The sequence below is a fragment of the Hemitrygon akajei genome, chromosome 3 (assembly GCF_048418815.1).
Source record: "Hemitrygon akajei chromosome 3, sHemAka1.3, whole genome shotgun sequence".
Taxonomy (NCBI): Eukaryota; Metazoa; Chordata; class Chondrichthyes; order Myliobatiformes; family Dasyatidae; genus Hemitrygon; species Hemitrygon akajei.
The window spans coordinates 18,087,340-18,100,440 of NC_133126.1; the positions used below are offsets into that span (position 1 = coordinate 18,087,340).

General features: G+C 44.8%; 1 protein-coding gene across 1 annotated transcript in view; it reads left to right on the forward strand.

The window, feature by feature from the left end:
* Positions 1-13,101, forward strand: part of syndig1l (synapse differentiation inducing 1-like) — a 213,093-nt gene that overhangs the window by 76,910 nt on the left and 123,082 nt on the right. Inside the window, exon 2 of the mRNA XM_073037784.1 lies at positions 1,371-1,954. Within this exon, the coding sequence (XP_072893885.1) occupies positions 1,520-1,954 (435 nt within the window). The 5' untranslated portion in view covers positions 1,371-1,519. The remainder of the gene's footprint in view (positions 1-1,370; positions 1,955-13,101) is intronic.

Consider the following 13,101-nt stretch of genomic DNA (forward strand, 5'->3'; position numbering starts at 1 on the left):
CCCTCTGGTATTGGTGGTATTGGTTTATTATTGTCTCATGTACGGAGATGCAGTGGAAGTCTTGTCTTGCGCACTGTTTATATGGATCAAATCATTATGTAGGGCATTTGGAAAAAGATAAAACAATACCATTATAGACAGGGAATTTGAAAGTGAACAATTATAATAGAAATGATGAATGTATCTGCAGGGAGCAGCCTGCAATGAGTCGCAATGCTCCAGCACCATCAAAGACCCTGGGGAAAAGGCAGAAAATAGAACTTACAACAGTCCAGCTCAGGGACAGGCCTTAATACTGTGCCAAACTAATTACATTAATAATCCTTATTTTAGTTTAGTTTAGTTTGCTTTAGTTTAGGGGGCGCTACTGTAGCATAGCGGTTACAGCGCCAGCCATATAAGATCAGAGTTCAATTCTGCCACTGTCTGTAAGAAGTTTGTGCGTTCTGCCCGTGACTGCGTGAGTTTTCTCTGGGTGCTCTGGTTTCCTCCCACATCCCAAAGATATGCGGTTAAGGTTAGAATCAGGGTGTTGTGGGGCATGCTGTGTTGGTGCCGGAAGCATGGCGACATCTACACATTTGCTAGGCACAAATCTTTGCTGATTTGATTTAACATTAAATGATGCATTTCACTGTATGTTTCAATGTACACGTAAGAAATAAAGCTTACGTTCTCTTTCTATGCAATATCCATATCCTTCCATTTCATGTACATTCTTGTGCCTATCAAAGAGCCTCTTGAACACCTCTATCATGTTTTCCTTCACTACCATCCAGGCAGCACATTCCAATCTATAGGTACCAGGTCACTGGTTGTCTATCTATGCCTTTTAGACTTTTGTAAACATTTACGTACTGTTTATTAAAATATACACTGCTTAGACTGTGAGCTTCACACGAGCAAGGAATTTCTGGTCTATTTGACAATTCTTTGGTTTAACAAATTATGAGGGGTAAATGCAAGTAGGCTTTTTCCTCTGAAGTTGTGTGGGACTACAAACAGAGGTCATGGGTTAAGGGTAAAGGGTGAAATGTGTAAGTTTAAGGTGAACACAAGTGGAAACCTTCACTCGGAGGGTTGTGACAGTGCGGAATGAGCTGCCAGCACAATTGGTGCATGCAAGCTCGACTTCAATGTTTAAGAGAAGTTTGGATAGGTACATGAATGGTAGGGGTATGGAGGGCTATGGTCCCGGTGCAGGTTGATGGGACCAGGCCATTAAAATGGTTCTGCATGGACTAGATGGGCCAAAAGGCCTCTCTATCTGCTGTACTTTTCTATGAATCTATGACTCCAGCATTTATTGAAATATCAATAATGTGGTTATTGTGGTTAGCCCAAGTAACCACATTTCTCTCTCTTTGCAGGCCACAGGCCAGTGATCATTCCCGGTGCTTGACACCTCCCAAGGGCACAATCAATCGTCTTCATTCCCTCAGAAGACAGAACTTCAACCATTCCCACCCCCCGTTCCCGCCCCCTCCATCTCCCATCCTCACCCCCTACTGACTACAGAATGGAAAATCTAACAGAGCTTCAGAACCCTCTGCTGGAGAAGAACCAACACGTTGGAGGTGACTTTGGTTTCAGAGAGGATTATAATGAGGAGCGGCATTACAAGGAAAAACTGCTGAGCTACTTTGTGAGCAATAATTCAGCCAAGAACAAACCCAAGGCCAATTTCACCCGGCAGCTCCTGGACGCCAGTTCCCTTCACCTGGCCGTGGAGGCGTTTTACCGGCCCAATTTTATCTTGTACAAGGACGAGGCAAAAGAAAGTGGGAAGGATTGCAAGAGTGACAGCTGTGAGACAACGTTCACTGAGAGGAAGAACTTGACTATTGACTGTCCCGACCATTCAGAGTCTAAACTTGTGGAGTACACGGAGAACGATGTGACAATCCAAACAGTCTCCTATGAGGTGGAGGAAGAAGAGTTTCATGACTGTGAGGTAACGCCATGCCTTTGTTTACATGCGGTTGTTTTTCACTCCTGGTACTGTTGACTGTTCAAAACTGTTGGGCTGTTTCAGCAGGTGTGAGGGATTTGTTGGGAGATCAGGAGAAGGTTTCGACAGTAGGTGTGCATGTGTCAGTGTCAGAGAATGCCTGTGTTTGTGCATGGGCATTTATTTTTGTGTGCCTGTGTACAGTTTGTGTCTGCCTGTCTGTATATGTGTTTGTATTATTATCAGAGTGTGTGTCTCTGTGTCTGTATATGTGATTGTATTAGTGTCAGAGTGTGTGTATGTGTATGTGTGTGTGTCTCTGTGTCTGTATATGTGTTTGTATTAGTGTCAGAGTGTGTGTCTCTGTGTCTGTATATGTGATTGTATTAGTGTCAGAGTGTGTGTATGTGTATGTGTGTGTGTCTCTGTGTCTGTATATGTGTTTGTATTAGTGTCAGAGTGTGTGTATCTGTGTGTCTATACAGAGTGTGTGTCTATGTGTGTCTCTGTTTTCCTATATGTGTTTATATCTGTGTCTGTTTGTATGTGTCTCATCTGCTCCAAAGCCTATTGAGAGGCAGTTTGAGGCAGTGGGCACGAAGGCTGTGACAGGGCAGGCACCTCACACTCCCACCCCTGTATTGTACTGTCTCTGTTCAATCAGGAGTATAATTCTTCAAAGGAGGCTGTATGGCACAGTTACTGGAGCTGCTGCCTCGTACTTACAGTGAGCAGTTTTGCCCTTCTCTCTGTGACAGCGTGGGATCTCCCCGGTCCTCCCACATCCTGAAGATGTGCAGATCAGTAGGTTAATTGCCTCTGTAAGTTGTCCCTAACATGTAGATGAGTTGATGCAAACATAGGAAAAATGAAATGGGATCTGAGTATGATTAGTGTAAATGAACGCCCGATGATCAGCACAGATCCAGTGGGCCGAAAGAGCCCTTCCCGTGTTGTGTAACTCTTGAGATTATGACATGCAGCCAGGTGGTGAGTTTGAAACATCACATGTAGTACAGCTAAACAACTCGACATGAATGTGCAACATATAATTTTATAACTATCTATAAACTATTACTTTAATTTTGTAGACCTTCAATATATAAAGTGGCCTCTCTTTGGACAACAGTGGCATCTGACTGATAGCATAAGCAATTATTTTTTCAGTGTGGAATTTTATTTGTCTTATTGCTGCCCACGAGGATAAGGGGCATTATCTACATTGCTTCTTTTTCCTATCTGAATCACTGATGGGTTGTTGACTAATTAAACTGAGCACTGTTGAATGTCATCCAGTGCAGTGTAGCCCAGTAGACTGAAAGTCATAGAACCACAGAGTTACTTTGGCAAAGGGGGAATCCATTCAGCCCATGCAATCCGGGCTGGCCCTTTGTAGATCCATTCATTCAGTCCCCAGTCATAGAAAATACAGCAAGGAAACAGGCCCTTTGGCCCAACTTGTCCATGCCAATCAAGATGCCCATCTAGGCTAGATCCACTTGTCCACATTTGGCAGATATCCCTCCAAAAATTCCTATCCATATACTTATACAAGTGACTTTTAAATGTTGTTATTTTGCCTTTCTCAACCACAACCTCTGGCAGCTCGTTCCATATATGCACCACCCCCTGCATAAGGAAGTTTCATCTCAAGACCCCTTTAAATCCTTTCCTTCTCCCAAACAGAAGAGATTCTGCAGATGCTGGAAACCATGAGCAACATACATGAAATGCTGGAGGAACTCAGCAGGTCAGACAGCATCTATGGAGAGGATTAAACAGTCAATGTCCATGGCTTTCTCTATTGCTATGGTGAGGCCAAACTCAGGTTGGAGGAGCATCTTCACAAATTCTGCCTGGGTAGCTTCCAACCAGATGGCATGAACAATAATTTATCTAGCTTCTGGTAACTTCCCTCCAATCCTTCCATCTCTCCTTTTCCATTCCCCATTCTGATTCCACTCTCACCCGTTCTTGTCTCCTCATGCTCCCATCGCCTCCCCCTGGTGCCCCTCTACTTCCCTTTTTTCCATTGTCGACTTTCCTCTCCTATTAGATTCCTTCTCATTCATCCTTTTCCCTCTTCCACATGTCACCTCCAAACTTTTTACTTCATCCTCCCTCTCCCACCCGCCTTCACCTTCACCTTCACCTGTCTCTACCTAACATCAGCAAACTTGTACTCCTCCCCTCCCCCCACTTTCTTATTCTGGATTCATGCCCTTTCCTTTCCAATCCTGATGAGGGTCTTGCCCCCTAACATTGACTGTTTATTCCTCTCCATAGATGCTGCCTGACTTGCTGAGTTCTTCCAGCATTTTGTGCATGTTTCTATCTCACGCCCTCTTTCCAAATCTATCCAAGTTATTTTCCCTCACAGGACCATATCATTCCCTTTGGAAAGTCCTGATTTGTTCCTAACTCTCCCCCTCAGATACTTCATACACTCCTCTGGCTGAGGAGTGTGTGAACAATGAGCTAGGCTATTCATAGAACATATACAAACCCTTCACCCCACAATATTGTGCTGATCTTTAGTGTTCTCCGAGATCAATGAAACCCTTCCCTCTCACACTGCCCTCCATTTTTTCCCTTTCTTCTACACTCCATGACCACTTTTTATTAGGTTCACCTGTATACCTGCTCGTTAATGCGAATCCTGTGGCAGCAACTCAATGCACAAAAGCATGCAGATATGGTCAAGAAGTTCAGTTGTTGCTCAGAACAAACAGAATGGGGGAGAAATGTGATCTCAGTGACTTTGACCGTGGAATGATTGTTGATGACAGAGGAGCAGATTGAGTGTCTCCGAAACTGCTGATCTCCTGGGATTTTCATGCACAATTATCTCTAGCTTACAGGGAATGGTGCAAAAACAAAACAAAAACATCCTGTGAGCGGCAGTTCTGTAGGTGAAAATGCCTTGTTAATGGAAGAGGTCAGAGAAAAATGTTCAGACTGATTCAAGCTGACAAAAAGATGACAGTAACTCAAATAACTATGCGCTAAAACAGTGGTGTGCAGAAGAGCATTTCTGGACACACAACACATTGAACCTTGAAGTGAATGGGCTACAGCAGCAGAAGACCAGGAACATATAGACAATACCTAATAAGGAGGCCAGAGGTCGAAGAGTACCTTCAGTATCCTTACCGTGTGTGCTTCCACCCACACCCCTGCATTCCAGGCAGCCACCACCAAATAAAACCTACCTCAGACATCCCGCCCCCCCCATACTTCCCTCCAATTACTTTAAAATTATGACCTCGCATATTAGACATTTCTGCCTTGGGGGAAAAAGGTGCTGGCTTTGTACTCTATGCCTCTTATCGTTTTATACACACTTATATCCCATACATTCTGTACAGAGAGATTTCTTCACTCAGTGGATGGGGAATACTTTGAACTACTCTCTCCTGTGGGAGACGAGTCATCATTTTCACTTAAAATGGAGACTGATATGTTCCAGGGTATTAAGGATCGAAGGCGATAGTGCTGAAAAACGGCAGTGAGGCAGATCGTTAGTCATGCTTAAAATGAGTGGCAGACCACGTTTGACAGGCTGCGTATCCCACCCATCAACTTATATTCTGTCCATGGTGATCATCTCAGCCTTGTGGATGCATCACATTGACTCTAAATGCTGCTCCCGCTCCAAGACCTGGTGTCCAGGCTGCTGCAGCCAGTGGCATGAGCAGCTTGCCAGATCACTACTAGAGCCCACATCTCCCCCTCGCAGCTGAGAATACACATTCCAAATTCACCTTTACAGATAAGACCATAACACCATGAGGCATAGGAACAGAATTAGGCTACTTGGTTGTCAAGAAGCTCACTAAGGTCTCTGGAGTCTACACTTCGGAAAACTGGCAGTTTAGGTTATTGACTGTGCTCATCAGTCTCTTCTAAGGGCTGATGGGAAAGTGAATGAAGTCTCCTCTCTTTGAGTATGTGTTGGGACAACTTTCTCAACAAGACCATAAGACAAAGAGCTCTAACATGTTCTGTCATGCATCCTTTGTTTTTTATCTGTTCTGTGGATATCTTTGAAGAGTAAGAATTTCATATACTGTATACATTCTCTGAAAGTAAATTGAACCATTGAACCATGGAATCAGGCCATTCAGCCCATCAGGTCTGCTCCACATTCCATCATGGCTGATTTACTTTCCCGCTCAACCCCATCGTCCTGCCTTCTCCCTGTAAACGCTGACGCCCTTCCTAATCAAGAACCTATCAACCTCTGCTTTACACATGCTTATGGCTTGGCCTCCACATTACTTGTGGCAATGAATTCCATAGACTCACCAGCCTCTGGCTAAAGAAATTCCTCTTCATCTCAGTTCGAAAGGGATGTCCTTCTGTTCTGAGAATGTGCTATCTGGTGGTCCTAGATTCTCCCACAAATGGGCAATCCTCTCTTATCCACTCTAGGCTTTTCTAAAGCAGATAATGTATCAAGAAAAATCTTGTCAGGTAGCTCCTTGCATTCTGCCAATAAACTTTTTTAAATCGTTGTTAATCACAATGAAATGGAGGCTGAATAATGCAATGTTGCTCTTTTCAGTTTCTTGTTGAATAAAGGAACACGGAACAATTACGCTGGGTACCCTGGGCCAGTGGAATTGTGAATGAAACCCCCACATATGGTAAACTATGTAATCCCCAAAACACCAGAGCCACACCTTTGTAAGCAAGCCAAACTTCCTTAGAAGGTTGGCGTCATTCAATGTCTGCAGTGAGATGCTGAAGATGTTCTATAGGTCAGTTGTTGAGAGCGCCCTCTTCTTTGTGGTGGCGTGTTGGGGAGGAAGCATTAAGAAGAAGGACGCCTCACGTCTTAATAAGCTGATAAGGAAGGCGGGCTCTGTCGTGGGCAAAGTACTGGAGAGTTTAACATCGGTAGCTGAGCGAAGGGCGCTGAGTAGGCTACGGTCAATTATGGAAAACCCTGAACATCCTCTACATAGCACCATCCAGAGACAGAGAAGCAGTTTCAGCGACAGGTTACTGTCGATGCAATGCTCCTCAGACAGGATGAAGAGGTCAATACTCCCCAATGCCATTAGGCTTTACAATTCAACTGCCAGGACTTAAGAACTTTTTAAAGCTATTATTAATGCTTTTTGAGCTAGTGATTTAGATGCATATCATATTATTACTGAGTTAAGTATTGTATTGTATGTAATGAGTTTTTGCTACAACAAGTGTATGGGACATTGGAAAAAAATGCTGAATTTCCCCATGGGGATGAATAAAGTATCTATCTATCTATCTATCTATCTATCTAAGCAGTCAGAGTTGTCCTGTTGATACCCAGAGCCGTTAGAGCCTCTGACATGCTATCTGTAATTTTATTTGGACTTAATTTTTTTCTGTGAATTTTCTTAAGTACACTGGCAGTAACAGGAGTGACTCCAGACCTCTGCAAATGTTGGTGTTCACTGAGGGCACATCATGGATCCGGGAATGTTCACTTCTAAGGAACACCAGGCAGATACAGTTGTAAGTGGCAGAGTCTTGTTTTATGGAAAGGACATTGAGCCCATCATTTTCTGCCTAGTTTATAAGCTCAAACACAGCATCACCTAAAGTTCCCGGTGTGTTGTCTGCGATCATCTGGCGGTAAGTGTGATCTTGCTGGGTGTAGGTTGGTTGGCCCGTTTCCATCAGGACAACAGCGACTGCTGTTCGTTAACTGCAGAGTGCCTTGGGCACTAAGAATGGGAAAAGCTCTTTTGTTAAATTACCCTCTTGAGTATTCCAGCTACAGACTTACAAGCTGTTCTTGCAAACACTCCAGAACAGAATTTTTTCTCTTCAGCTGCAGAAGACACCAAAATTGGTGATGTAGTAAATAATGAAAAAATTGGTGATATAGGTCACAAGAGGATATTGATCAACTGGGAAAGTGGACAAGCTGATGGCAGAAAGAATTTAGTAATGTGATGTAATGTATTTTGGGATACAAAGCCAAGGCAGGACATACACAATGAATAACAGAGCCCTGCAGAGAGTTGTTGACCATGGAGACCCAGGGGTACAAGAATGCAGTTTCCAGAAAGTGGAAACATGAGTAGACAGGGTAGTGAAGAAGTTGTAAGATCATAAAACATGGGAGCAAAATTAGACCTACTATGTCTGCTCTGGTCATGCTCATTCCTGTCACGCTCAATTCCATTCTCCTGCCTTCTTCACCTTTAACCCCCTTACTAATCAAGAAACCTATCAACCTCCACTTTGAATATACCCAATGGCATAGCCTCCACCGCTGTCTGGGGCAATGAATTTAATGTGGCATGCTTGCTATCATCAGCTGAGACACTGAATATAAGAAATGGGACGTCATGATACAAAATGTTGGCGAGACCACACTTGGAGTATTGTGATAAAAAACACAAAATGCCGGCAGAACTCAGCAGGCCAGACAGTCTCTATGGGAGGAGGTAGTGACGACGTTTCGGGCCGAAACCCTTCATCAGGGTTTTGGTCCGAAACGTCGTCACTACCTCCTCCCAGAGATGCTGTCCGGCCTGCTGAGTTCTGCCGGCATTTTGTGCTTTTATTTATTTCCAGAATCTGCAGATTCACTCGTGTTGCCTTGGAGTATTGTGTGCAGTTTTAGCTACCGCACCACAGGAAGGAGATGACTGAAATAGAAAGGGTGCCAAAAGCTTCACACAGCTGTGTGGATTGGAGGGTTTTGGTAGACAGGGCATGGTTTCTCAAAGATGGCTGAGGGGTGACGTGACAGAGGTAGATAGTCAGAATAATACATACAAAATGCTGGAGGTGCTCTGCAGGTCAGGCTGCGTCTATAAAAAGAATAAACAGTCAATATTGCAGACTGACACCCTTCATCAGGACTGGAATGAAGGGAGAAGAAGCCAGAATTAAAGGTGGGTTAAGGAAGAGTACAAGCTAGAACCTGATAGATGGATGAGGGGGAGGAAGTGAGAAGCTGGGAGGTGATAGGTAGAAAAAGTAAAGGGCTGGAGAAGGAAGAATCTGGTAGGAGAGGAACACAGGTGACCCCATCTTCCCGTTGCCCTAACAGGAATAGAGCTCCTCTTGTCCTTACCTGCCATCCCATGAGCCTTCACACCCAGCACATCATTTTCCACAACTTCCACCATCTTCAGAAGAATCCTACCACTAAACTCATCTTTACCTGCCCTCTCCTCACTCTCCACTTCCCTCAGGGATTGCTCTCTCCAACATTCCCCTGTCCATTTGTCCCTCCCCACTAATCTCCCTCATGGCACTTAGCCCTGCCAGTGCAAGTGCTACACTTGTCCATTCACCTCCCAACAGACCATCCAGGTGAGACAACATTTCACCTGGGAATCCATTGGGGTCATCTATTGTATCCGGTGCTCCACTGGGTCTCTATATTGGTGGGACCCGGTGTAGATTGGAGGATCACTTTGTCGAGCACCTTCACTCCATTGGCAACAAGCAGGATTTTCCAAAGGCCAATCATATTAATTCCAATCTCCCATCCCATTCCGACAGGTCAGTTCTACTGCCTCGATGAGACTATCCTCATATTGAAGGAGCAGCACCCCGTATTCCGTCTCAAAACAGATGGCGTGACTCTGGATTTTTGCCCCTCCACTTCCTCTTCTGCCCCCCCCTTCCTCTTATCTCCTCACCTGCCCATCACCTCACCCTGATACCCCTCATCCTTCCCTTTCTCCCATGGTCCTACTGAAGGGTCTCAGCCAGAAACGCTGACTATTTATTCATTTCCAGAGACCTGCTCAGACCCTCCAGCGTCTGTGTTTTGTAACACTGGATTTCCAGCATCTGCAGAATCTCCTGGCAGAACCCATTTTCCGACACAGAGGAATCTAAAACTAGAGGGCTTAGTTTAAAAGGGAGGATGTTTAAAAGGGACATGAGGCAAATTTTTTCCACACAAAGACTAGATAGTATTAGGATAATAGAAAAGATAGTATTAGCCAGAACAGTAACAGCATTTAAGAGAATCTGTATGGGTAATTGAACGAGCAGCATGTAGAAGGATATGGTGCTAATGCAGGAAAACAGTATTAGTATCGATAGGCATGATGCATGATGTGATGGGCTGAATGGCCTATTTCTACATGGTACATCTCTTTGACTATGCAGAATCCTTACCGGTTATATTTATAGCGACAGAGAGGACAGGACAGGCCCAGTTAGGAAGGGGCTGGTTCCAGGTCAGGAGGCAGGTATTATCCAACACTTGAGACTCTTTACAAAGCTTGGCAGCCAATCGTTGACAGCCACTGATCTGCAGAGGAGATCTGAAACCATGGCCTCATCTACTTCAAACATGTTTCTCTTTCGACAACCCTACCCACCTTCAATCAGTTTGTCAAGTCTCATACAAGAGAAAATAAACCATTGGATCTCTTGTGTGCAAATGTTAAAGATGCATACAGCTCCACAGCTCAGCAGATCAGATCACAACCTGGTTCACCTCATGCCCTTGTATGAGCCCAAACTACAGCAACAGCTAGCTACCACCAAGATAGTAAAGAAATAGTCTCCAGAGGCCATTGAGGCCTTGAATGGCAGCTTTGTTACTGACTGGAATGTGTTTTGTCAACCATGTGGAGAGGACAGTAACGGACTTTCTGATTGCATCACTGGCTACATCAACTTCTGTGTGGACAGGTCGATAGATCGCAGATTTTAATGCGAACAGTGTTAAAGGGAAAGAAAACAATAAACGCTAGGACAAACAGGGTTGTTAACTAAAACTCTCAAATGGAAAACGAAGCCAACACTGCGGCTGAAAAGAACAACAAAGAATTAAATGAATCCGCTAGTCTTCAGAGTCAATTGACGCAACAGTCCAATTTCGCCCGCAACGTAAAATGCAGATAGTGAAGCATAACTATGTCCAAGTCTTGACAAGTGCTATGGAATGAATGGAGTTAAATATTACCACAATGAAATAATAATTAGCTGAGATGTGCATATTCACGAGTGCATTTGCCGAATCTGCTGCGCTGCCAAATCCGTTGTTGTGACAGTAATGCCATCAAGGACTATTTGCTGCTTCTCTCACAACAATCCATGGTCACCAGTGATCTGAAGGCTCTTCTCAATCACAAAAAGAGAGCCTTTAGATCAGAAGACAGGGGGGGATTGAAACATGCAGAGGGAGCGAAAGGAGAAGATCAAGGTAGCTAAAGAGGAATACAGGGGAGAGCTGGAGAACAAGCTTGGGTAGAGTAGCACACAGGAAGTGTGGAGAGGCATGAAGAACATCATTGGCTTCAATCAGCCTAGCTGTAGAGCCTCAGAACACAGCCATGAATAGGTTAATGAGTTAAACCGATTTTTTATTAGGTTTGACAATTTCCCTCCTCTTCACACCACCCTCAGCACACCAGTTCTGGTACCAAGGCACCCAATGCTCACTCAGCACTAATGTCTCCCCTCCTCTATCCTCCCCCCTCCAGTTCAACATGTGGATGAACGACACAGGCTACCATCTCCACTTACCAACTGTTATCATCCCAATCTCCACCTCCCCTGGCCCCTACCATTCACCAACTCCCCAATCACCATGAACTCACCTTCACTACTGAGCAGATGAGAAGGGCTCTGGGGAAACTTGGACACAGAAAAGCATTGGGACCGAGGTGTGAACCCCGAGGTCTTGAAGGAGAGTGCTGAGCCGTTGTGTGGAGTTCTCCAGCACATTTTCAATCTGAGTCTCAGCCTGGAAAGGGTCCTGACAGTGTGGGAATCATCATGTGTGGTCCCAGTAACCAAAAAGGGCCAACCAAAAGTCTTGAATGACTACCATTCAATGGCCCTGACCTTACACATCAGGCTGGTCCTGGCTCACCTCCGACCTCTGGTCAGATCAACCCTCGATCCCCTGCAGTTTACCTACCGGGAGTACATTGCAGTCGACGATGCTGTCATCTACCTGTTCAACAGAGCCTACTGCCACTTGGATAAGCAGGGCAGCTCTGTGAGGATCATGTTCTTTGATTTCTCAAGTGCCTTCAATACCATACAGCCCTCATTGCTGGGGGAAAGGCAGGTTGGCACTTCCATTGAATCCTGGATAATGGACTACCTGGCTGGCAGACCACAGTCTGTGTGGCTTCAGAGTTGTGTCAGACAGGGCTATAAGCAGCACTGGGGCCCCACAGGTATTGGCTTCCTTCCTGTTTACCCTATATACCTCAGACTTTAGATACAACACTGGGTCAGTGTTGCAGAAATTCTCTGATGACTCATTAGGAGAGCCAGAAAGGGCCAGGAGAAGGCCTTGATGAGCAGGATTAAGGAAAACCCCAAGGCATTCTACAAGTATATGAAGAGCAAGAGGATAAGACGTGAGCAAATAGGACCAACTGGGTGTAACAGTGTATGCAACCAGAGGAGAGAACAGAGGTCCTTAATGATTACTTTGCTTCATTATTCACTACAGAAAAATACTTGGCGATTGTAGGGATGACTTAAAGTTGACTGTAATGCTTGAGCATATAGACATTAAGAAGGAGGATGTACTGGAGCTTTTGGAAAGCATCAAGTTGGATAAGTCACCAAGACCAGACGAGATATACCTCAGGCTACTGTGGGGAGGCAAGGGAGGAGCTTGCTGAGCCTCTGGTGATGATTTTTGCATCATCAATGGGGACGGGAGGGGTTCTGGAGGATTGGAGGGTTACAGATGTTCTTCCCTTATTCAAGAAAGGGAGTAGAGATAGCCCAGGAAATTATAGACCAGTGAGTCTTACTTCAGTTGTTGGTAAGTTGATGGAGAAGATCCTGAGAGGCAGGATTTATGAACATTTGGCGAGGCATAATATGATTAGAAATAGTCAGCTTGGCTTTGTCAAAGGCAGGTCGTGCCTTACGAGCCTGATTGAAATTTTTGAGGATGTGGTTAAACACATTGATGAAAGAAGAGCAGTAGATGTAGTGTATATGGATTTCATCAAGGCATTTAATAAGGTACCCCATGCAAGGCTTATTGAGAAAGTAAGGGGGCATGGGATCCAAGGGGACTTTGCTTTGTGGATCCAAAACTGGCTTGCCCACAGAAGACAAAGAGTGGTTATAGACGGGTCATATTCTGCATGGAGATCAGTGACCAGTGGTGTGCCTCAGGGATCTGTTCTGGGACCCCTTCT